The sequence below is a fragment of the Loxodonta africana genome, chromosome 20 (assembly GCF_030014295.1).
Source record: "Loxodonta africana isolate mLoxAfr1 chromosome 20, mLoxAfr1.hap2, whole genome shotgun sequence".
NCBI lineage: Eukaryota > Metazoa > Chordata > Mammalia > Proboscidea > Elephantidae > Loxodonta > Loxodonta africana.
In genome coordinates this window covers 52,584,824-52,611,653 of record NC_087361.1, presented here as the reverse complement: position 1 = coordinate 52,611,653, position 26,830 = coordinate 52,584,824, and the positions used below count along the sequence as shown (strand labels likewise).

Genomic DNA, 26,830 nt, shown 5'->3' with positions numbered 1-26,830 from the left:
ACTCTGTCCTATAGGGTAGTTATGAGTCGGAATCGACCTGACAGCAACAGGAATCATTAAGCAAGAGCCCTGATGGTACAGTGGTTAACATTCCACTGCTACAAAAATGTCGGTGGTTTGGTCCCACCAGCCTCTCCGTCGGAGAAAGACGTGGCAGTCTGCTTCCATAAAGATAGAAACCCGTTGCCTGTCAAGTCAATTCTGACTCAAAGGGACCCTACAGGACAGAGTGGAACTGCCGCGTAGAGTTTCCAAGGAGTGGCTGGTGGATTCAAACTGCCCACCTTCTGGTTAGCAGGCTGAGCTCTTAACCAGTGTAGCACCAGAGCTCCTCTGTAATGATTACAGCCTTGGAAACCCTATAGGGCAGTTCTACTCTGTCCTATAGGGTCATTATGAGTAGGAATCAGCTTCACAGCAACAGGTTTAATCATCGAGCATTCCAGTAAAGCAATGTTTGTGTTTCCCATTCATACAGTCGTTTGTTTTCCTTAGTCTAGAATAACTACCATATATAGTCATTTAACTGGTCATAAAGAGGCCTTTAAACATCAATGGTGGTTCATTGGTAGAATCTTTGCCTTTCGTGCAGGAGACCCAGGTTTGATTCCCAGTCAATGCACCTTATGTACCACCAACACGCTTCTGTTGGTGGAGACTTGTGTGTTGCTAGGGTGCTGAAGAGGTTCCTAAGATGGGCTAGGAAGATAGGCCTGGCAATCTGCTTCTAAAAATCAGCCAATGAAAACCCTATGGATCACATTCTGCAACCAATCATGGGGATGGAGAAGGATCAGGCAGCATCTCATTCTGTTGTACATGGGGTCACCATGAGTTAAGGGCCAACTCAATGGCAGCAAACAATACCCCCAAACTCCCCCTGCACTTCATTTTGTAGACAAGGAAACTGAGACAGGGAGATGAGTGGTTTCCCTTGAGAGCAGTAGGGCTGAGCAGTGAAGAGCTCAAGCTCTCAAATTAGGTAACTTGGATTGAATCCAGGCTCAGCCTACTTTTGGCTAAGTGATTTGACTCAATTTGCCTAACCTTTCTGTGTCTCCAAATTCTTTTTGAAAAGCATGAATGATAATAATCATACTGAGCTCATAGGATTGTTCTGAGAATTAAATACACAGAAAGTAAGTGGTGTACTAAACTCAATAAACATTAACTTTCATTGTTATCACTGCCAATGTGGCAGGGGTGGAGTAGATTCCAGGTCCAATGCTTTCTGCATCCTGCCATCCTCACTACTCTTTGTGGAAAGTGCATCACACAGCTTCCATAGGGGTGGTGACTAACACTGAAATCCATATCTACAGTGCAATTCTACAACAAAGGAAAATTCCCCTTCTTTCCACTGGTGTGCTAACAAATTGGTTCTCCTCAAGCATTATTTTTCTCATTTAATATGTGATACAATTTATTTTACAGCCTTCCCTCCCCCACCCCCGGTTTCTGACATGGAGTAGAACAACTGTTTTATGTGTGTTTTCTTTGGTTAATAAACTGAGTATCTTCATCTTAAGTTTCTGTTTAATTGAAAACATCAAAGCTGAGAACCTTGACATGTAGTAAAAAAAAAAAAAAATTTTTTTTTTTTTTTACATCACAATTGAAATGCACCATGCAGGTTCAGGACATGATTGTGGTAGAATTTTTCTCCTTTAATGAAAAATGCTAAAAAGCAGGCAACCTTCATTGAAAATAGAATGTATTGTTGTTGTTAGGTGGTGTTGAGTCAACTCTGACTCATAGCGACCCTATGTACAACAGAACGAAACACTGCCCTGTCCTTCTCCACCCTCACAATCATTATGCTTGCAGACACTGTGTCAATCCCATCTTGTTGAAGTCAAAAACAAACCAAACCCACTGCTTTCAAGTCCATTCCAGCTCACAGCAACCCTGTAGGATGGAGTAGAACTGCCCCACAGTTTCCAAGAAGCGCGTGGTGGATTCAAACTGCTGACACATTGGTTAGCAGCCGTAGCTCTTCACCACTATGCCACCAGTGTTTTTGTCTCATTGAAGGTCTTTCTCTTTTTGTTGTCCCTCTACTTTGCCAAGCATGATGTCCATCTCCAGGGATTGGTACCTCCTGAATAACATGTCCAAAGTATGAGAGATAAAATCTCGTCATCCTCGCTTCCAAGGAGCATTCTGGATGTACTTCCTCCAAGACAGATTTGTTCATTCTTCTGGCAGTCCGTGGTATATTCAGTATTCTTCACTTCGCCAACACCATAATTTGAAGGCATCAATTCTTCTTTGGTCTTCCTTATTTGCTGTCCAGCTTTTACATACATATGAGATGATTGAAAACACCATGGTTTGGGTCAAGCACATCTTTGTCTTCAAAATGACATATACTGGTACCACTGTATTTTCTATTTTCTTATTGTTCCTTATTCCAGGGTACTCTATTGCATGTTAATTTTCTTGGCCCCCCACATTCACGTTAGTTTTTGAAGTATCATTTTATAAAATTCCACTTAAAGTTGTCAACATACTTCCCAAGAGACTGAAAATGATACCAAAAAAAACCGTCAGAGTGCTTCCTCAAATTTATCTTCCTCGCTATTTTAATTAGGGCAGGCTCAGGAGAGATATAAAAATAAAATTATTGACTCATCTGAAATTAAAAGATCCTTATTGTGTTTTCTTTAAGAAATGTAGCATGATTCTTGTTAAATAATGATTTTCCAATTTTAATTACACTAAATTCTGTCTCCCTAAATTCCTACTGTCATGCTAATTAAAGAGAAATTTCTCATATTCTGTGCAGAAGGTGTGTTTTGGTACAGTTAAACCTACGTTACATAATTCCCTAGAGGTGTTTTGCACATTAAAGTAGGTGAAGCTGTTTTTTACCGTAAGATTAGTAAAATGCTTAGAATTCCTTGCAGGTGGTATGTAAGATAAGACATATGTACTTGCTATATAGCATTTAATCCAATGGAAAAAACCCTCAGATGTATGCATTGCTAAAAAGAAACACGCAGGTTAGCATTTCAAAATTCCTTGTGAACAGGTACAAATCTCAAACATGTTCTTGAGAATATGCAATGTATCGTGGGCGTACACTATTGGTGACTTTTCCAGTAGCCATTTTCTTCTTCTTCCTAACAAATGGAACCCAAATTTTGCTCAGTTATTTATGGGCGTCTATCTTCTACCCTTGAGGATAACATTCTGAGGGTGGCAGACTGGATATCCTATAGAACTGTGATTGTATGGCTTTATTCAATTAATATATAGCAAACAATTAGTATTGGTGGTTCAGTGATAGAATTTTCATCTTGTATGTGGGAGACCCAGGTTCAATTCCAGGCCAACGCACCTACCTGGAATTGGGCAGCCTCCACCCGTCTGTCAGTGGAGGCTTGTGTGGTGCTATGATGCTGAATAGGTTTCAGTGGAGCTTCCAGACTAAGACAGACTAGTCTTCCATTTTTCAGACAAGGAGTTTGAGGTCCAATAGGTCAATATGTGTGATTTATACTCAGGAACTGAACAAAGGCTTTGGGTTCCATTTTCAGGCTTCTTTCCCTTGTGGCATAGTGGTTAAGAGGTACAGCTGCTAACCAAAAGGTCAACAGTTCAAATCCACCAGGTGCTCCTTGGAAACCCTATGGGGCAGTTCTATTTTGTCCTATAGTGTTGCTATGAGTCGGAATCAGCTTGATGGCACTGGGTTTGGTTTTTGTTTTTTTCCCTTAAAATAGTACCTAGAGTTGATGCTTTGAAATGGGCTGTCACTTTTGTTCCCCCCAAAATACTGTTTGCTTGTTTCACCATTCTTTTCAAATTAACAGAAGACATTTAAATTGGCTTGAAAAAAACTAACATGCATAGTAACCTGATTCAAACATTAGGCCCAATAAATGGTCTGTCAGTACCCAGGGAGATAACCATCTCATACATTCTGAAAACAGTGTCAGTACAACCTACAAGTTTCTGTCATTTTCTTCAAGTTTCTGATCCCACATGGATGTGAACCAGCTGATGGACTTTAACCCTAATATAAACGCAAGAGGCAGCAATAGAGCACAGTTTATATTAACTCCACACAAACCAGCCTTTAGCTTTGCTAGAGAAGGAGTTCACAGCCACTAAGTTTGTGTTTTCCTCTGTTGCCTTTTGGGCATATGTTTGGAAACACATAGTGCACAAAGATTTGTTGTTGTTGTTGTCGTCATTGTTAGTTGCCCTCAAGTTGGCTCTGGCTCATGGCTTCCTCATGTATATCAGAACAAAGGTTGCCCGGTCCTGCTCCATCTTCAAGGTTTTTGGTCTGCTGGAGTCCATTGGTGCAGCCACTGTGCATTTTGAGTGATTTTCAACCAAGAGGATTTATCGTTTAGCACTATAAACCAAAACCCTCTGCCGTCAAGTTGATTCCAACTCACAGTGACCCTACAGGACTGAGTAGAACTGCTCCATAGGGCTTCCAAGGAGCAGTTGGTGGGTTCAGACTGCTGACATTTTGGTTAACGGATGAGCGCTTAACTACTGCACCACCAGGGCTCCTGTAGCACAATATCAGACAAAATTCTGTTGTGATCTATAAGATTTTTCATTGACTAATTTTCAGAAGTAGATTGCCAGGCCTTTCTTCCTAGTCTGTCTCAGTCTAGAAGCTAAGTATATGAAATGCCAGTACTGTAGCATCACAACAAAACGCAAGTCACCACACTACAACAAACTGGCAGACGGGTGGTGGCAGAGGCTGTAAACTCCATGAAATACAGAATTCACTTGTGCTGGGCCACTAATGTCACCCACATCCTTCCCAGGGAAGGGCAGTCGCAAAGCTCATGTTTCTGCAAGGACTGGAGCATGAGAGAGCCTTTTAGTCACTTCATGGTAATAAATGACTGACGGGCTGTCAACTGAATGAATGAATGAATGAATGAATACATACATAAACAAGGAAATCCCCTTCCGTGATGTCAGAGAAGAAATGCCACAGAATTTTCTCTGCATAATAAAGACATCCAGAGAAAAGAGTCAAGGAGCAAGGAGGAAGGTGATTTCCCAAGAGGCAACATGAGATTTCTGTAAACCTGATTTTCAAAAATCTTCTCTCAGGGGACCTGAGTCAATGTCTTATTTTATCCAAATTGGCTTTCACTTCTGTAACTATTATTAGAGTTGTTGAGTTTTGCTTGTAAGTGTTGTAGATCTTGTTGTTCCCATGTTTTGTCAAAAAACAGAGTCACCTGGAAATATTTCTGTGGTGGAGACGTGCGATGAATTTAGCTGGGTGTTTGAACTGTTTTCTGTCGTTCTGCTGGCTTTGTGTTCTATCTTCCTGCTGGTTCTTGTCACTCTTCTCTCCCATTCTGAATGTGGTTAAGAGAGGAAAAAAAAAAAAAAAAAAAAGGGCAATATAAAGGTTTTTTTACCACCACCCATGACTAACTATATACTGTATTTGTGACTTTGGACATTTTTACCATTTCCAACTCTTATGTCCATAAGTTGCTACTACTAAATAAGAAACCTCCATTTTATATTTGTGTGGCTGGCCTAAATTCAACACATCTTGATATGTAACATGTGTGCTTTACTGAATGATTGAAAATCTCTCTTTTGATGAGGAAAATGGAGGATGATAGTAAGTAAATAACAGCAAAGTTTTTTGTTGTTTTTTAGAGATTTTCATGCTATATCATTGTAAACCAACCAAGATCATTCCTATGTGTGGGATGAATATGACTCAGGAATCAAACATAAAGGTGACAGACAGGAATATCTGGCACAGGCAAGTACGATGTAGTTTGAAGAGATAGAGAGATGGAAAACCAAGATTGTACTGCCATGATCAACTGTAAAGACTTAAGTCTACTGACAGTTTTAATCCTACTTTCCAAATAAAATATGATTACTTTTATGTATGCCATTTAACTCAGTGTTTATGACCTTAAAATTTTGCTTCATTTTGCAAATCATGGAAACCCTGGTGGTGTAGTGGTGGTTTGGTTTGGTTTTTTTGAGGGGGGAATCGTATACCTTTTCTCAGTTTCCCAGAAGGGATAGTCCTTATATGTTTCTCACAATGGAATAAATGCCAGCAAATGAATGGATTGATGAGTACAACTTAAGTTGAGAAGCAGCATGGTGTACCTGCTGAAGCCATGTATGAGCAGAATGAATCTGGTTTGTGATTTGGAACAAAACATAGCCTCTTGGTAACTCAGGTTCCCCTTGTACCAACTAGCAAGAATGAACTTTATTTAAAAAAAAAAAATTGTTTGGAATGATAATTAAAGCTTATGAAGATGCAGCATTGAGAAAACCTGTTAGTTTATCAGATTTTGTATCATTCGAAGTAGCGTCAGGCAGATGGGTAAAGCCCTAAGTATCTGGTTCCATATCTCATTTCTATTATTCTGGTTCTTCCATGGAAGTAGTTACACATGGCTAAATGGAGGAGCTGTCCTGATTTCCTAGCCATGGGCAGATAAGTCAGAGGCATCAGCAAGGTGACTCCAGAAGAACAAGAGCCAGAGTGTGTCCCAGGCATCCTGGAGAGAGGTCCATGTCTGTCCCATCTGGGATGCAGCAACGAGTCATGGAAGATTCTCCTTAGCCGTCGCTGGAAATTCTGCAAGCCGCATTTTTGACATTCTCTACTTTTTCATGGTGTGCACCAGACAAGAACATATGGTTCCAAATGTATGTGGCAGTCATGCAGAGGGCACAAGAGAAAGAGCTGTTTTATGCTGAAGATATAAAAAAAAGGAGGATGAAGCATGCAATGAATTGGCCACTGTAGAGCAGAGACCTTCCACAGCTCAAAAATGCCTGTGAGGGCTGTTAGGGAAGGAAAACAGTAGAGAGAGTTAAAACAATGATAATGTCTACTGCTGTGAGGGAGGAAAAAAAGTTCTTGTTGATTAATGTAGAACTATTCAATGATAAAAGTCAATTTTGCTTTAAGATTTTCAGTTGCTAGTCTAAGTAATGGAAACCCTGGTGGCATAGTGGTTAAGTGCTACAGGTGCTAACCAAGATGTTGGCAGTTCAAACCTGCCAGGAACTCTTTGGAAACTCTATGGGGCAGTTCTACTCTGTCCTATAGGGTTGCTATGAGTAGGAATCGACTCGACGGCAGTGAGTTTGGTTTTGGTTAGTCTAAGTAATACTATAGAATAGAGGTACTTTGTAGCAGTATTGTACAGAGGGCTGTCTTTTTGAGGGTTTTAAAAGCTGGTGAATCTGTGGATAAGCTGGCGTTGTTTCCCGTGTGAATTCTCAGTGCAGCCATTTGTCCTGCGGTGGGAGAACATTTGTTCACCTTGCCCTGGGATAAGTATTCGTTTAACTGGGCTCTTCCCTGTTCTTTCCTCATTACGTAGTGAACTTTTTAGAGGTGGCTTCCCATGCCCCAAATATCTGAGCTGGACAGAAGAAATGCATTTCTGTGCTCGGTCATTTGGGTTCAGTGACATTTTATGACTGAGGTCACCTGCTCTCACCTTGCTATTATGCTGCAGATGATTCAAAGGCAATTAGTACACAGACTTGGAGGCACTTCTAAAAATGACTGGCCAGGGACAAACCCAGAACATGCGTTTTCTCTTAAATAAGGAGATGCAGTACCTTCCAAAAGCAGAAGGTAGTTGTCATGATGAAAACCAAAATACAAACCAAACCCGTGGTCACTAAGTCAACTCTGTGTCGTGGCAACCCCGTGTGTTACAGATTAGAACTGAGTTTCATAGGGTTTTCTTGGCTGTAATCTTTATGGAAGCAGATTGCCAGGACTTTCTTCCATGGTGACATTGGGTGGATTTGAACCACCAAACTTTTGGGTGAGAGACAAGTGCAAACTGCTTGCAGCACCCAGACAGACCACCAAATACCATTCTTGTGACTGTGACCTGTGTTACTGTAGCCAGAATATTAAGGATGAGATTAATAACCTAACCCTCAAACATTGTAATTATCTAATAAATACGACTCAGTTTAGATAACAGTGCAGGCAAAAAGCATAAAGAAGTCAAGGAGAAGTGCTTCTGGATTGAATGGTAGTTAATTGGGGTGATTATTCCAGGAAATACCAGCAGATGAGGGGGCCCATGAGACAGAGAAGAAGAGAAAGTCTGGAAAGGTGCACGACCACGCCAGACGACAACTGTAACTGAAAGCCTCTGGGGAACTTTGGAGAAAGGGTGGAACTCACCTCAGAGCCACCTTAGTTGAGGAGCTGCTTCCAAGGTCACTGGCTCTGTGACATTGAACACAGGCATGCTCCCGCAGCCAAAAAAAAGAAAAGAAGGAGCCCTCAGGCGGAGTCCCAGCTGTTCTTACAGGAAGCCATGTTCACAGATAGAGGCGACTGCTGAGAACATATGGGTGGGGCACTGAGAGCATCTGCTACAGCCACTTCCTCTAAAAGTTATAAAATCAGTGCTTCTGGAAAAAGGTGAAGGACTGAAAGCATTTCCTCCCGAAACCTCTGAAACTATGATTAGAACACAGAGATGAGGAGAGAAGACACTTATAGAGGAGTGGAAACTTACTTGGCTGATTAAAAAAACACAAAAACCCACTGCCAGAGAGTCAAGACCAACTCATAGTGACTCCGTAGGGTTTCCAAGGCTGTAAATCTCTACAGACACAGACTGCCACATCTTCTTCCCACGGACCCCCTGGTGGTCTTGAACTCTTGACCTATTGGTTAGCGGTCAAGTGCTTTAACCATTGCACCACCAGGGATCCTCTATCTTTGCCAGTTTCTAGCGTTGCTAGAAAAGAATTATTGTACACACATGCACACTAGAGAAAGCTAAATCATTCGCTGTTGTCACTGTTAGCTGCCCTTGAGTTGGCCCCCAAATCATGGCACTCCATATGTTACAGAGTAGAACTGCCCCATAGGGTTTTCTTGGCTGTAATCTTTACAGAAGCAGTTTGTCAGGTATTTCTTCCGTGAAGCTATTGGGTGGGTTCAAACCACCAACCTTCCGGTTAGCAGCGGTTGCCATCCAAGTTCCTCAAATCTTAAGCTAGCACAGGTGAAGGCAAGAACTAACCTGGTCTTCAGTGTAGAAAGCTTATATGGTTCTGAGCTGGTAGCCTGCAGTTGCTCAGGGACTAGGAAGAAATGGGGAGCTAATATAAAAAAGATTGCTAGAAAGCTCTTTAAGAAGTGATTAAATCCATGCTCCTTGACAACTCCCTCTCCCCCTGAACCTTGTGTGAAACTGGGAGCATGTTCTCTGGAGAGGATACAACAGAGGCTGCCTGGACAGAAAGGTGCCAGGCAGAACTAAAGGAAAAACTAGCACGCTCACTTGGGGAGTAAGTAAACACAAATGCATTTAGAAGCTCAGGTTTGTTTGCTCCGTTCTTTCCCTAGCCACATAGTTCCCCTGCAGTCAGACTTTATTCTTAAGGGAAGGCACCAGGACAGTCTTTTCTGGGGAATATAGCCAGCCTAAGAGGGAACTCTTAAATATGCTATTCAACTCAAAGATACTGACATCAACTCCTGATGTCCCTCCACGTCAGTTCCCAGCAAAGCTCAGAACTCACACTGAGAGCTGTTACACTGAGCACTTGCAATCAGCATTTTTGTCCCCCTTTTTTCCCTTAAACAGGAGCAGACAACAAAGACTTCCAGGGTTGCTGAGCAAAGTTCCCACCATGAAAGTTAGAAACCAAAATACACAGAAAAAAAGAAAAAAAAAATTTTTTTTTTAAAGCAAAAGAGATTGTTCAGTGGGACAAAACAAGGGAGTAAAGCAAGTATGGGATTTGATACGAGATCCAGAAAATGGAGAATTCATCCCAAGATAAAGGCAGGAAAGTCTTAGATAGACAGAGAAAGAAATTCCCAAAATAGTTGTGGTGATGGCCAGAGAGCATAGTACAGAAAGAAGGAAAATGAAAGTATCTAGGAAGGATGTCTCTAAGGGGGAAAAAATTGATGTGATCCAATTGTGAGCATTGGATAGAGAGGTTCTTGGAAGGAATAGAAAGAATTGGTGGTAGATACAAAGAAATCAAGTCAATGAACACAATGGATAAACAAGACAAAAATTAAGTTCAGAAGAAAAAAAAGTGTAAGAGGGAAATATAATCACAGCCAACCAATGTGCTTAGCTGTGCATTATGTGAGTAGAAAGAGTAGAATATAAACACAGAATAGTGACTGAACTTAAAACCCTACAAAGGAGAAGAGAAAGGGTAGCTGATAGGAAAAGGGTGTTAAGGGGTGAAAATCTCATACGTGGTGATAAATGCATACTAACTCAAACTGATGAATCCAACCAGGGCTGTGTATGCATATTATGTAGAAACATGGAGATGTGTAAATGGTCAAAAAAAAAGAGTCAGAGTCCTGGATGAATTGGAGGAACAGGAGAAGTGGCCCAGGGAGCTGCTACTTGGCTATAATTTTAGTTCATGCTATCCCTGGTGGCAAAGTGGCTAAGCACTTGGCTGCTAACCAAAGGGTTGGTGGTTTGAACCCACCAGCTCCTCCTTGGGAGAAAGATGTGTCAGTCTGCTTCCATAAAGATTTCAGCCTTGGAAGCCCTATGGGGCAGTTCTACCCAGTCCTGTAAGGTCTCTGTGGGTAGAAATTGACTTGACAGCAATGGGTTTTTTGGTTTCATCCAACTTTTAAAACTATGTGCATGTATTTCTCTGACCCGCCACTAGTCTGTCAGTTTATTGTGCTGTGCTGACTTGTGTGTCACTTGATGCTGGAAGTTATGCCACCCCTATTTCAAATACCAGCAGGGTCGTCCACAGTGGGCAGGTTTCAGTGAAACTTCCAGACTAAGACAGGCTAGGAAGAAGTACCTGGCAGTCCACTTCTGAAAAAATTGGCCAGTGAAAACCTTATGAATAACAGCAGAACATTTTCTGATATAGTGCCAGAAGATGAGACCCTCAGGTCAGAAGGCGCACAAAGTGCAATGGGGGAAGAACCGCCTCCTCAATGTAGAGTGGACCTTAACGACACGGATGGAGTCAAGCTTTCGGGACCTTCATTTGCTGATGTGGCACGACTCAAAATGAGAAAAAACAGCTTCAAATATCCAGATTTAGAGGAAAGCTTTCTCCCTCTGTTGCTTTCGGGGGTAGGTCCTTGGTTCCCTGGTAATCTTGATACGGTGAGGCATCTATCTTCCCCATCTCTGCTTGCTTTATCTGCTCTTTTTACATCTCAAAGGTGATTGTCTAAAAACACACCCTACACTGATATTGTCTTTTGACATAACAAAGAAAACCTACTCCCAAATGGAATTATAACCATAGGTATTTTTTAAAAAAAACTAAAACCAAACCCATTGCTTTTGAGTCAATTCCAATTCATAGCGACTCTGTAGGACAGAGTAGAACTGCCCCATAGGGTTTCCAAGGCAGAAACCTTTATGCAAGCAGACCTCCACAACTTTCTTCGGAGGAACAACTGATGGGTTCGAACCACCAGCCTTTTGGTTAACAGCCGAGCTCTTGAGCACTGTGCCACCAGGGCTCCTAATCATAGGTATACGAACCCTTTGCCAATAATCGGTTCTGATTCATATAAGTACAGGGGTAAGGATTTACAGCACTTACTTTTGGGGGACACGATTCAATCCATAACACTTCTCAGAATTCTTCCTGCTTTTGCCTACTTCCCTATGCCAAAGCCAGTTCCACATTTTTAGGTATTTGTTACAGCAACACCCCACTTCTAGGGACGAAAATCTGCATTGGCTTCCCATTCTGCTATAACTAATCACCACAAAATTAGTGGTTTAAAACAACACAAATTTGTTCTCTGATGATTCTAGAGGCAATAAGTATAAAATCAACCTTATGGGGTAAAATCAATATGTCAACAGGGCTGGTTCCTTCTGGAGGCTCCAAGGAGAATCCGTTCTTTGCCTTTCCAGCTTCTAGAGGTTGCCAAAATTCCTTGGCTGACAGCTGCATCACTCCAATCTCTGCATTTGTCTTCACATTGCCTTTTCTAGACTCTGACCTCCTGTCTCCCTCTTAAACGGACCCATTGAATGCGCCTGAATAATCTAGGATAGTCTCCACATCTCAACAGCCTTAATTTAGTCACATTCCCAAAGCCCTTCTCATCATATTGGTAACATTGTAACATTCACAGATTCCCAAGACTAGGGCATGGACTTTTTTTTTTTTTTAAGTGAGAAGGAGCATTATTTAACCTACCACAAAGACACGCCAAAGGAATACCAAGACTTACTGAGAGACCAGAACAAGAGATACTGCATGGTTTGAAATCAGGAAAGATGTGCATCAGGGCTGTACCCTTTCACCATACTCATTCAATCTGCATGCTGAGCAAATAATTCGAGAAGCTGCACTACATGAAGAAGAATGTGGCATCAAGATTGCAGGAAGACTCATGAACAACCTGCGATACACAGATGACACAACCTTGCTTGCTGAAAGTGAATAGGACTTGAAACACTTACCAATGAAGATCAAAGACCACAGCCTTCAGTATGGATTACACCTCAACATAAAGAAAACAAAAATCCTCACAACTGAAGTCAAAGATTTATTTTACTTGGATCCACAATCAACACCCAACGAAAGCAGCCAGGAAATCAAATGACATTATTTCATTGGGCAAATCTGCTGCAAAAGACCTCTTTAAAGTGTTAAAAAGCAAAGATGCCACTTTGAGGACTAAGGTGCACGTGACCCAAGCCATGATATTTTCAACCACCTCATATGCATGTGAAAGCTGGACAATGAATAAGGAAGACAAAAGAAGAATCTAAGTCTTTGAATTATGGTGTTGGCAAAGAATATTGAACATACCATGGACTGCCAGAAGAACGAACAAATCTTTCTTGGAAGAAGTACAGCCAGAATGCTCATTAGAAGCAAGGATGGCAAGACTTCATCTCACTTACTTTGGACATGTTATCTGGAGGAATCGGTCCCTGGAGAAGGACGTCATACTTGGTAAAGTAGAGGGTCATTGAAAAAGAGGAAGACCTCAACAAGATGGATTGACGCAGTGGCTGCAACAGTGGGCTCAAACATAGCAATGATACTGAGGACATTGCATGGCCAGGCAATATTTCCTTCTGTTGTACATAGAGTCACTATGAGTCAGAGCAGACTCGATGGCACCTAACAACAACAACAACTTAGTGATCAGATATAAGCATAAACGAGAGCAATGTATCAAAACTGGCCCCATGAAAATTAGAATGAAGGATGGGGGTTTCCACTCAGAAGGAATTGTGGAGAATAGAAGCTGGTTGGGAGGAGGCGAGAGAAGGGATTTCACTTCCAACATCCCGAGGTTGAGGTGGTGGCACAAGTGGAGAGTCCTGCAAGCAGATAATACAGGCAGGTGCTGTCTGAAGCTATGGGTGCAATCTGATTTACCAAGTAAATAAAAGAGGGAGACAAGCTAAGAGTGTGGAAGAGTGCCTTAGGAGGACTCCCAGAGTGAGAGGAGCAGGAGGTGGATAAGGGATGAGCTAATGAAATGGAAGTGATGGGGAAAGTAGAGTGTGATGCTTCCCTAGGACCCCAAACTTGGAGTCTTCTACCTTTCGTATCTGAGCTTTCTCCACCTGTGGACTAATCACTCTGGGGGCTAGCCCTACTCCTGAGGAATCCTAGTCTAGAAAATCAGTGTACAGCATTAGGCACTCTTGTTTTCCATATTGTTTGAGCTTCTTTCTACTCTCATTCCAGTAACCAGCCCATTGCCGTGTTCTCTTGGGATAAAGACCCCACCTGGTGTAGTAGTTAAGAGCTTGGCTGCTAACCAAAAGGTCAGCAGTTTGAATCCACCAGCCTCTCCTTGGAAACCCTCTTAGGCAGTTCTACTCTGTCCTATAGAGTTGCTAGGAGTCAAAATCGACTCAACGGCAATGATTTTGGATTTTGATTTTCTCACAAACAGATCAGCTGACCAGATTCCTCTCTTGCCCCCACCCTCTACGTCTCAGTACTTTGCCATCCTAGGCTTGCTCACTCTTCCTCTCGCTTTCCCCTTATCTTCTCCCCACTCAAGCCCTGAAGTTGCAGTCACCATGGCTGTCCTGTGACCTTCCCACTGCCAATGCCCACCGACTTGAGCAGCCCGAAACCCCTGTGACTTCAGGATTTCTGAAGATTTGGGTTCTGGCTCCCAGTTCTTTTTGTTGCTGTTGTTGTTGTCGTTCCACTGCATCCAAAGCTCGGGAGAGGCAGGAAAAAGTTTATCAGCAAAGTATGGGATAACGAAAAGCATTGGAAGGACATTTCTACAAAGAAAAAACCAAAATGGCCTTACCTTAGAGACAGGTATAATTGAGTTGTTGGAAGTGGGGGGCCTCTACACTTACATGAAATATCTAGAATAGGCAAATGTATAGTGAACAATGTTTACTAGTGGCTACCAAGAATGGAAGGAAGGGGGAAAAGGAGGACTCATTGTCTAGGATGTTCCTGAGTAGCTGTTAATGAAAAACAAAATTAAAAAGCAAAAATTTAGGGGCTCTAGAGTCAGACAGACTTGATTCAAATTCTGGCTCTCTCACACAGCTGGGTATTTTCTGACGTGTTGCTTAACCTCTCTGTGCCTCGTTTCTCATCTGTAACATTTACATAATAGTAGCGCTTGTTTACCTCCCATGGTTACTATGAGTTTTAGCAAGTTACTACATGTAAAAGCACTGACAGCAATTCCTGAGATATAAGAAGAACAAAATCAACGCTCATTATCTTAATGAAAAGCTTGTCCTATTTATAGTTAAAAGAGAAGGTTTGTCAAAAGCTGTGAGTCCATCCTTTATAAAATTTCTACAGTTTACAGTGACTTCTAGAGCTGGAAGGAGAATGGAGAACATTAGTCTACCAACTTCACGTTAAGTTTGAGGTAGTTGAGGCATAATGAGGTTATGTGATTATCTAAGAGCATTGGGCTATAGTGAGTGCCTAGGTTGGGTCTGGGACCCAAATCTCCTAAGTTCCTTAGTGGCTGGCCTGGGCCTTTTCTGCTTGATCCTTGGATGAGTCCCACTTATGCATGGAGGCAGCTGAATACTGTCTTGGTTTAGACCTTCCTAATGCCAGAATTACTTCACACTCTCAGGTTGCTATAACAGAATGCAAATGGATGAATAAATAAGACACATTTTTTTCAAGACTTCACTACAGCTGCTTTCCACGGTGCTTTGGAAAATGACACACCAGTGTTGGTATGGAAATTACAGTAAAATTGTTAAGGTGTGTGTAGTGATAGCAGACAGGGCTTAAAAATGAAATATTAAGAGAAACTTCTACAGCATACAGTGTTTTGCTGAAATTTGAAGAAATGCACCTAAGATTACACTCCAGTTTTGTAAGGCCTAGTGCACTGTATTAAAGTGCTGAACATAGCAGCAAATATAAAGTGATCGACCTAGGTACTGTGCATGAAATCAGAAGGTAAGTTTGGCTCATTATTTAGATCAATATTACAAATTTGTAGGCTGGATGGCTTATGAGATTAATTCATTCATTTATTCAGTTGGTGGGTATTTACTGAGTGCCCCCTAAGTGCCAGGCACAGCATTAGACATTGAAGTTTCAGGTAAACAAAGCAGACAAGGAGTCTGCAATCCCTGAGCTTATAATAAAATAAATAAAACAATGAGAAAGCTAAGAATGACTGTCTCAGTTATGTAGTGCTGCTATAACAGCAATACCACAAGTGGATGGCTTTAACGAAGACAGATTTATCCTCTCACAGTTCAGGAGGCTAGAAGTCCAAATTCAGAGTGCCAGCTCCAGAGGAAGGCTTTCTCTTTCTGTCAGTTCTGGGGGAAGGTCCTTGTCATCAATCTTTCCCTGGTCTAGGACCTTCTTAGCAAAGGGATCTCAAGTCAGAAGGATGTGCTCTGCTCCTGGCATTACTTTCTTCGTGGTTTGAGGTCCCCCAGACTCTCTGCTCACTTCTCTCTTTCATATCTCAAAAGAGATTGAATTAAGACACAACCTGATCTTGTAGATTGTCTTGCCTCATTAACACAGCTGCCTCTAATCTTGCCTCATTAACATCATAGAGGTAGGATTTACAACACGTAGGAAAATCACATCAGATTGCAAAATGGCGGACAAACACACAATACTGGGAATCATGGCCTAGCCAAGTTGACACACATTTTGGGGGGACACAATTCAATCCATTGCAATGACCATGAGGGGACCAAGCAGGGCTTTGTGAGGGACACTGATGAGAGAAACTGATTAGATCAGATAAATAGAATAGATGTGCTGTTGTTAGCTGCTGTTGAGTCCAAACTGGTCCATACTGACCCCATGTGTCTACAGAGTAGAACTGATTCATATGGTTTTCTTGGCTGTAATTCTTATGGAAGAAGTTTGCCAGGTCTTTCTTCTGCAGAGCCACTAAACCAAAACCAAACCCACTGCCATCATGTCGATTCTGACTCATAGTTCCCTAAAGGACAGAGTTGAACTGTTCCTTAGAGTTTCCAAGGAGCGCCTGGTGGATTCAAACTGCTGACCTTTTGGTTAGCAGCCGTAGCTCTTAACCACTATGCCATGAAGGTTTTAATTGGGTTCAGATAATCAACCTTTAGTTTAGCAGCCTATCGCAAACCGCTTGCACCATTCAGACTCCTAACATAATGGATGAAACAAAAAACTAAACCTGTTGCTGTCGAGTCAATTCCAACTCATAACGACCCATAGGACAGAGTAAAACTGCCCCATAGGGTTTCCAAGGAGTGGCTGGCAGCTCTGAACCGCCAATCTTTTGGTTAGCAGCCTGGGCTCATAGCCACTGTGCCACCAGGGCTCCATCGAGGGAGGCAAAGGGGGAGAGAAGGACAATTAAGAGTCAATTGTGATAGACCAGGTGGAAAATCATGGTGATTTAGGCTAGTGCAGAGGCCATCTGGCAACGTCTGCGGACATTTTGGGCTGTCACAATTGCGGAGGGGGTGATACTGACATCTAGTGGATAGAGTCCAGAGCAGTTGCTGAGCACTCTCCAATGCCCAGGGCAGAACACCACAACAAATAATCTTCTGGCCCAAAATGTCAACAGTTTCAAAGTTGAGGAACTTTGGGTTAACATGACAGCAATGGAACAGGAGAGAAATGGATTAAAGACATCTTTTGAAGGTCAAACGAATAGCGTATGAACATAGGCTGAATCTGGGGAAAGAAGGCAAGGGAAAAATCAAAGATGATCCCCTAAGGGTCTAGTTTTAATACCTGGATGAAAGATGGCACTCATATTGAAATGAGAAAACTTAGAAGTAAACCATGTGCAGGGCAGTAATGTGGTGCAGACCAAGAGCTTGACATCTTGAATTCTCTCTATTAGAGCAATTAGGAATAGTAATTAGAGTTGGCTACATATATCTGAAATTCAGATACAAGATCTGAGCAAAAGGCAAAATTTGGGGATTCTCAGTTTAAAGGTAGTTTTTAAAGTCATAGTAGCATGTGACATCACCTAGAGAAAGAATGTAGATTTCATCCTAAATCAGCCGCACATCTTCAGCAGACTCTAAAAGCCACTTGATCTTTTGCTTTCAGAGCCCTGGGTACCATTAGAAGTCTACTCAAGCATACTCACCACATTTCAAAAATAGTTATAATGTTTGGGTTCTGTAGTTTACTCTAAGCTATTTCTCTTCGTCTCTGGTTATCTTCCAAAAAGTAAGTAATTTTAAATGGTTCAGGATGTGAGTAAGGCAGTCGGCTCTCATTGGAATCACAACACTGCACGCTACTGTACGGCCTTATTATTACCCACAGTGTCTCAATGGAAGCTTAAATTGGGGGAATAGAAAAAAGACAGCATGCGTTCAATTGAACATTTTTAATCTGAAGAGGGCACTGTCAAAAATTGTGAATCAAAAGTGATTAACGTAGCCTTTATGGGTAAAAATAACCGGATGAACATACATGCACACAAAATACAGCCTTTCTAAAAAGCACCAAAACAAATTAACAGCAGCTGCTGATCGCCCATGGGTAACTCAGCGCCATGAGCCTGTGTACATGGGAAGTGGAGAGGAGCACTTTAACAAGGCAATACATTTCCCTTTTAGGCTTCACAGAATTTTGCAGATGATACTGAAAAGTAACTTAGCTGTGCCCCTGGCTCTTTAAGAAGCCTATGTTGGGGTATGTAATCGTTCTAATATCTTTAAAAATCAGGAAGAACAGTTTGCTCATCAACCAAAGATGCAAAGCCATAAAACGTCCTTAAATTGCATGTTCGCCAACAGTGGAGCAAAATTGTTAGCTGATTTCCCACCAGACAAAATGTTTTAGTCTCTGCCATCTGGGGTGTATTTAAATAGGAGTGCAGAGGTATAGATTTATTAACCAGTAAAATAACTACCATAAACAAACTAATATACAGGGAGTAACAAGGGCCTGATGGGTCCATGGGTGATGCAAGCAGTGTGTGCTTGACTACTAAATGTTGACTGTTCGAACCCACACAGTGGGACAATAGAAGAAAGGTCTGGAAATCCGCTTCCTTCTGGCAATCTGCTTTCATAAAGATTAAGCCAAAAAAAAAACCCTATTGAGCATTTCTACTCCATAATATATGCAGTTGCCATGAGTTGGAAATGGCTGAACAGCAATAGGTTTGGCTTGGTTTTTTGAACAAAGGACTTGGAAAACACTTTATGTGTCATAGCTCATATACTTACCCATTGGCCCTATTGTGTAATTACTGTTCTCCTTCTATAGATGTGGATATGAAGTCTTAGAAAGTTTATTAGTAAGTATAGAGTTGTTTGTGCTGCAGTAACAAATCTCAAATTTGTATGGATTAACATATAGAATTGATTTGTTACTCACAGAAAGTTTGGTGCTAGTCAGTCAACCGTCTGGGGAAATTCCTTCCAAAAGATGACTCGGCTGTTTCCATCCTGAAGTCCAGAACAGGTAGCTGGAGGGCCACACGTGGCCATTTCATTGCCTCAACTTGGAAATGGTGCGGACCACTTCTACTCAGATTTTATTCCAAAATCTGTCACCTGATTCCACCCAACTGCAAAGTACAGGTTTTCACATGCCTGGGAAGGAGAGGAGAACTCTATATGAATAAGCACCCCCAGCAATTTCTGCTAGGAGAGATTATGTGATCTAACCAAGGCTACAAAGGTAGGATGGGATGAAGTCAGAATCTAAACACGGTTTATTCAAAAGCTGCCTTAACTCCAGACCTTGTGTTCTCAAGCTCTAGTTATAAAACGTCTACTACTTACTGGCTCTGGATGTACCAGGAAAAAAAAAGACAACTGGATATGTTCAATACAAATATTAAGGTTGGAAAAAAAGAAAAAAAAAAAACCCTCTAACAGACTTTATATGTATTCTCCCTTCAAAAATTACTTACAGATCACTTATGATTTATCCATTCTTTCAGTTTCGGCTGAAGGGTCATGTCTTAGTTAACAGTGGTGTATGACAGAAACACCACAAATGGGTGGCTTTAACAAACAAGAAATTTATTTGCTTACAGTTTAGGAGGCTAGAAGTTTGAATCCAGGGTGCCGGTTCTAGGGGAAACTTTCTCTACCTGTCAGCTCTGGAGGAAGGTCCTTGCCTCTCTGAGCTTCTGCTCCTGGGCGATCGTCATGTAGCTTGGCATCTCTCGTCCCCATCTCTTCTTGCTAGCTTGAGTTTAATCTCTTTTATATCTCAAAAGAGATGGACTCAACACACACCCTACGCTAATCCGGTCTTATTAACATAAAAAAGACAACCCATTCCCAAATGGAATTTAACCACAGGCATAGAGGTTAGGATTTACAACACATATTTTTGGGGGACACGATTCAGTTTGTGACAGGTTTCTTCCTCATGAAGGCTTTCTTAAACCATTGGAGAGATTACCAGCTGCCACTGAGTTGGCTCCAATTCACGGTGACCAGTGTGTGTCAGAGTAGGATTGTGCTCTAAGGGTTTTCAATGGCTGATTTTTCAGAAGTAGATGATTGGCAGGTGTCCCTTCCAAGGTGCCTCAGGGACTCTAGATGAGGTTAAATTACCCTTTCATGTGCATAGAACAATTTTGTAAAACTCATCGCGCGCCGTTAACGCCCGTGAGTTTCATAATGGCAGCAACTATATCCCTGCTGTGTATCCAGGGCTTGACACATTCCTGACACAAAATAGGGAATCAATAAATATGCATTGAATGCACAAGTGAATGAATGAATGAATGCAGAGATTGACTCCTTTCTGAAGCAGGTCATGACACTTGTCTGCCCAAAATGAGGTGACATTTACTCTTGGAGAACTTCCAGCCAGTATTTTTATTTCTTCCCATTAAACTAACATTGAATAAGGCTAATCTTTTAATCCAAGAGTTCTTCAAATTTCTGATGATAGCCAGCATATGCCCCTAACTCTTCCTGGTTTCCTCAACCCAACCATGAGTAAGATTTATTCCTGAATTTCTATCAATCCCTTTTCTTATCTTTGGTTTTGTTAGCCCTCATCCCAAAATGTACTGCCCAGAACCAGGTACACTACTCAAGGTGTGAACTGACTGGCTGAGAGCAGTGGGGCTAGAACCTCCCCTGGAGCATGGATGGTGAGTTTTTTTCCCCCCTATAAAATCCCCAGTAGAGAGTATAATGCCTGGTACCACATACAGGACACCACATAATTATTTGTCAAATGAATAAATGAATCTGTGCACCTTAAGACAGAGTTATTTTGTAATTGTTTCCCATTCTTGGCCCATAAATCTATGGACTTTTTTTTTAAATGGATTTACTCATTTTAGGTGAGTTCTCCAAAATCCATACTTAAAAAAAAAAAAATCTCTGCCAGATGTTAATACAGAACAAGCAAACACTTATATAGAACATTCCGCCACGAAGCGCTGAGGAATTAAGCCAAAAATGATCAAATCCTGATGATTTCCCCAGAGAAGTGTCCTTGTCCTTCTACAGAGAAATCGTCTTCAAACCTACATTGCAAAAATAGCCCAACTTCCAGCGTTCCTACGTGACAGTCAAAAGAAATCAAGAGAAGCAGCCGAGCCGGGACGCTGGAAGCTGCTCTTGCTTAGTCCTGCGCGTGGAAATGGAAGAGATTCACAAGAAGACATTATCTAGGGTCTGAGCAGGAAAGGAGCCGCTCTCATCTTAGAGCACTCAAGGCGTGCCATTCTTCTTCCCCTTCTTCTCTTCTTTTTCTTCATCCTTGTCAGAGTTGAGCCACAAGCTAGGATTTTCTCTGAAATACTGACTTCAAAGAAGTCTGTTCTCCATCCAGTGATGGGACGAGCCATAGTTGGGAATCTCTAAGACCCCAGCTGTTTGCACAGGAGCGTCATTACCAAGGAGGCCCCTCGGCCGCTCTCCACACACAAGAGGCTGCCTCTCCTGGAATCCCTAGGTTAGATCTGGGTTGTCTTCACGATGCAACACACAACTGACTTTCCAGCACCACAGCGCAAAGTTGAGGGAGACGGAGGACGTGCGTGCGTGTGTGCGTGTGTGTGAGCTGGTCTGGACCTGGGTGCTGGGGCAGGCAGGAAATAAAGGGTGGGGCCGGCGAGGGGAGGAGGAAAGCAGGGACTGCGAGAAGCCGGAGCGTGGCTCCGATCCCAGTTAACCTGCTGGAGCCCATCCTGCTGCTCAGCGGTCCTGCGCCAAGCCCCCCCAGTACCCTCTCTCCTGCCGGGTTCTCCGGCTTTCCCCTTCTTTTCTCGCTGCGCCTGCTCCTACCCCCACTTTTGCGTCTGACCTGAGGACGAATAAGGGGGACGTTCCCGCAAATTGAAGCAGCAACTTTCCCCTGCTGGTCCCTGGGCTCGGGGAGCAGGAGCGCGCTGCTGGTTCGCGGTCTGCGGCCCATGGACGAGGAGGAGGAGGAACGGTGATGGGCTAGTGGCAGCAGCCAGCAGCCCCGAGCCAGCCGCGCCGCCAGCCAGCTCGAGTTCCCACGGCCGCTCCCTCGATCCCGCGGAGGGGGGCGTGCAGGGCACAGACTGAGCATCCCAGGGAGAATGAGGGGGGACCCGGCCCGAGCGGGGTGCATCTCGCAGGCGGGCGGCAGCTGCTGCGCCTCGGCATGAATTAAGAAGCCAGGAAGATGGAGCGCGGCACACTCCTCTCCCAGCCTGGGCTCTGGACCAGGGACACCAGCTGGACACTCCTCTATTTCCTCTGCTGCGTCCTCCCCCAGAGCGCACCGCAAGTACTCAGGATCGGTGAGTGAGCCCCCTGGAGCGCCCGAGGCTGTCGGCTCGGGAGACGTGGCCGCTCCTCGCGGCCGACGCGGGCGCAGCGGGTGCCGGGCAGAGGCAGCGCGCACAGAGCGGGGACAGGAGCTGGGGGTGGTGGAGGTCAGTGAGCACCGGAGGCTCCCGGAAAGCGGTGGCCGCCTCACTGCTTCGCTCCCCGCGAGCGCAGGGCTTCCCCGGGAGCTACTGTTGGCAGGGGCTAGAGGGGTGCCGGCAAGGGTGCAAGGGTGCAGGCTCACCCAGGCTGGCACCACCCTCCTGCCTGGGGTCGCGCGCGGTTGCAGCCAGTTGGTTTAGGCGCAGAGATGCTTTCTCCCAACCGCCTGGGTAGGCTTTGGAGGAACACGGGTTCGAAGCCCCGGTCACCAGCAACCTGGGCTGTGTAACTAGCAAGCACGCCTAGATCTCCAGTCGAATACTGGGACCACTAAGGACGCGGGAATATCCTCCCGCCTACTATCCCCGAGCCTCCAAGTTTTCATCCCTAGGTGGGGTTCTTCCACACGGAGTCTCCAAAGTCCCGCGATTCCACTGAAGAGGGGCAGAGTCCGGATCCGACTTATAGCTGAGGGCTCAAGGAAAGGGGAGGAGGGTTGGTTAGCACCATGGGCAGGCACCTCGGTTTTTCACTTGCTCCCCGATCTCTCCTGCTCACCACTGAGCATAATCCAGTCCCTAGAGGATCTCCGGGGGGGAGTTTTGGGCTTCTTCCTCAGGGAAGGTAAAAAGAGACAAAAATTGAATGTGGGAATCCTGGGTCTTCCCAAAGAGAGTAAAAAAGCAAAGGGACGGAATGGGAAGGCACCTTTGCTAGTGTGTGGACTCATGTACCTAAATGGACAGCAGCCACCACCAAGATTTGGTCTATGAAGGCACTGAGCAATTTGGGGACTGTCTTTGGGGTGACAGACCTCTCCATCACCCTTAATGTTCTCCCTTTCAGACTAAACCCAGTTCTTCTTTCCTACACTCTGAGTTCCAATTTGCCCCCACCCCTTGCCCAGTCAATTGTGTTTCTTGGGAACATGGTGGCAGAGAGCCACAGGTGAAATGGTGACAGCACACTGCTCTGCCAGCTTCTCCATGTCCCACATTAGCAGCAAGAGGGAAGCCCTGGGCTCTGAGGGCTTCTATCTCACACCCTTTCCAGGAACCAACAGAGTGTGCAAGGCACAGATACAAGGCATTGGAGTAGTGGCACTCCTGGGCAGCTGAAATTTCTCAATAACTTTGCTAGTTCTGACCTACAATTGTCTACCAAAACCAGATGCCATTGAGTTGATTCCAACTCGTGGTGACCCTCTTTCCAAAGACCTAGGACCTTGTGCCTACTTCTCAACACACCCATTTGCAAAAAAATCCCAGAAGTTCATCACTTTGGAGTGCATTTTTTCTGGGCATGCATAAGCTAATTTTCAAGGCAAGAAAACGTCCCAAATCCTAACTTTCACTACAGATTCATGGTTTTCTAGACTGTGGGTAATGATAATGTGCATTTTATTATATAATTTATGTGTACTTATGGATATTTTTTATGGATAAGTTAGGAAACCCTGGTGGAGTAGTGCTACGGCTGCTAACCAAATGGTCGGCAGGTCAAATCCACCAGGCACTCCTTGGAAACTCTATGGGGCAGTTCTACTCTGTCCTATACGGTAGCTATGAGTTGGAACCGACTTGACAGCACTGGGTCTGGCTTTGGTTTGTGGATGGATAAGTTAGTCTGCTCGTTAAAAAACGTTCCAAAGTATTCTTTTACCAAAAAAAAAAAAAAAAAAAATAGTACTCTTAACAAAATATTCTTCACCCCTAAATAGAGTCTAGTCTTAAAATATGGTTTTTGGATGCAATCAGGCCTGCACACTTAGGTTAAAAAAAAAAAAATCCTCTGAACAATGCAAAATAAGTGATGAGCATAAATTACAATCTCCAATGCTTATTAACTTAATTGGTGTTTTGCTTTGGCCTTATACATTTTACAAGAGCCAAATCTAGAGATGCTAGAAGTGTCTCTGTGGGTCAGTATTCCTCCTGCTTCCCCAACAGACTTAAGGTAGCATCTTTCTTCTCCAAGGCCCCCAAATCTAAAGGAGCTCAAGCAGGGGAAAAAAGATTTTTTAGGATACTTTTGTTTACAGATCTGTGTATTTATCCAAGCTTAAAATAATCATTCTAGCCCATTTAAAATTAGTTTTCAAATTGAAAACAACCTACGTGATTTGCTGACCTTTAAAATATGCCCATAAGATAATGAGATTTCCTTTGCCTAAATGGGAGCTAACACGCACAAAGCGAAATTGCACGGGAGGGTGCTATTTACATGCAGCGCAGATGTTTTACTCCTGGCCCTGAGTGACCTGTGTTTGGCATGGTATACCTAAGGATCAGTGCTTGTTTTTAAATGGTCAATTCAGCACCATGGAAACCAGCCTTAGTTCAGAGGAAACCAGTCTTCCTAGTTTCTTGTGTCATTCATGTCAGTCATTGAATAAGAAATGTCAAAGGAGCTGGGGACTAAGCAAAAGTGTGTGTATGCATGCACATGGCTGTTGTCTGTGTGAAAGAAAAGAGAATCGTATTTCTCTGTATCTCTTATCTCTCTTTTCTCTTTCCAACAAACTACCAACCACACGATCAATCAACTTACCAACCAACAAAAGGATTTCTTGGATGTTTTCAATAACTGAAAATACCCTAAAGTAAAGTACAGCATATATGCCAAGCACTTAACACGGTGCTTATGTAGAGAAGGCACTCAAATGCTTGAATGAATTAATTGCTGGTCGACTTTTCTTGCCAGTGTCTGTTTAAACTTCAGCTACTGAGAAAAGAAAATGAAATGTATAAAGTTCGAGATAAAATTGATGGAAAGCAAATATTTGGGAGATCATTGAATCCGCATGTACTCGTGGCTCTAGCACATATTGTGAACCTCTGTTGGAAAATTTCATGATCTTATGCCACAGTTTAGAGATGCACTTGTGACCAGTTGCCATCAAGTCAACCTTGACTCATGGTAGCGCCATGTGTGTCAGAGTATAACTGTGCTCCATGGGGTTTTCGATGACTTTTTTTTTTTTTAGAGTAGATCACGAAGCCTTTCTGATGAGGTGTCTCTGGTTAGCAGCAAGTGCATTAAGCATTGCAGTACTCAGGGGCTCTTAGAGACACAAGGGGATGTCCCGTAACATGGAGGCATTCAACATTTATGGGTCTATATATTTTCATCTGCGAGCAAACAATAATGATATCTGTCCTTTCTGCTTTACAGAGGAGAATCAAATCAACTACTTTTTGTAATTTGCACACAAACCACTAACACATAAACTATATTACTATTAGGAGTCCCTGGGTGGTTAAGCACTGGGATGCTAATGAAAAGGTTGGCAGTTCCAACCCACGCAGAGGGGGCACAGAGGAGAAGCCTGGAGATCTGCTTCCAAAAGGAGACTATGAAACCCCTATGAAGCCCAGTTCTACTCTGCAACCCATGGGATCACCATGAGCCAGAGTTGACTCTATGACAACTGATGTACATATATGTATGTGTGTGTGTGCGTGCATATACTATTATGTAATCAAGTTCAGCATATACAAATAAATATCATGGGAATTTATACAAATCATGTGCAAAGTTATGAGAGTATAATTGTCCAAAAGCTTTAATTTCTTAAAGAGAAGTACAACTGTATTTTATGCAAACCATCGTGTTGAGCCTAGCATCATTCTTTAAACATTTTAACGTCAAGGGTCCTGAAGTTCCAAGTAATGTTTACTAGCTTCACATTTGTTCATATATTTTTAATTGTGCTTTAGATGAAGGTTTACAGAGCAAATTAGTTTCTCATTAAACAATTAAAGTACGTATTGTTTGGTTACATTAGTTACCCACCCCACAATGTGTCAATACTCTCCCCTTCTTGACCTTGGGTTCCACATTTCCATTCTTCCAGGTTTCCTGTCCCCTCCTGCCATCTCATCCTTGACACTGGGCTGGTGTGCCCATTTAGTCTCTTATACATCATTGGGCTACATATATTACTGTTTGTTTTATGGACATGTCTAATTTTTGGCTGAAGGGTGAACCTCAGGAGTGACTTGAGTCCTGAGCTAAGAGGATGTCCAGGGAACATACTCTCTAGTTTTCTCCAGTCTCTGTCAAACTAGGAAGTCTGTTTTTTTTTGTTTTTTTTAATGAGTTTGAATTTTGTTCTACATTTTTCTCCAGCACTCTCTGGGACCCTCTGTTGTCATCCCTGTCAGAACAGTCAGTGGCAGTAGCTGGCACTATCTGGTTGTGCTGGACTCAATCTGGCAGAGGCTATGGTAGTTGTGGTCCATTAGTCCTTTGAACTAATCTTTCCCTTGTGTCTTTAGTTTTCTTCATTCTTCCTTGCTCCAGATGGAGCAGGACCAACCAGTAAAGTATCTTAGGTGGCTACTTGCAAGCTTTTAAGAATGCAGATGCTACTCACCAAAGTAGGATGTAGAACATTTTCTTTTATAAACTATGTTATACCAGTTGAGCTATATGTCCCCTGAGCATTTGTTCATTTTTTGTTTGTTTGTTTGTTTGTTTGAGGGTACAAA

General features: G+C 42.9%; 1 protein-coding gene across 9 annotated transcripts in view; it reads left to right on the top strand.

Moving 5' to 3' along the window:
• The first annotated feature begins 22,043 nt into the window (after positions 1–22,043).
• Positions 22,044–26,830, top strand: part of GRIK1 (glutamate ionotropic receptor kainate type subunit 1) — a 476,634-nt gene continuing 471,847 nt past the window's right edge. For all 9 annotated transcript variants that reach the window (XM_023548472.2, XM_023548471.2, XM_003410315.4 and 6 more), the window contains exon 1: positions 22,044–22,207. In XM_023548472.2, the coding sequence (XP_023404240.1) occupies positions 22,090–22,207 (118 nt within the window). In that variant the 5' untranslated portion in view covers positions 22,044–22,089. The remainder of the gene's footprint in view (positions 22,208–26,830) is intronic.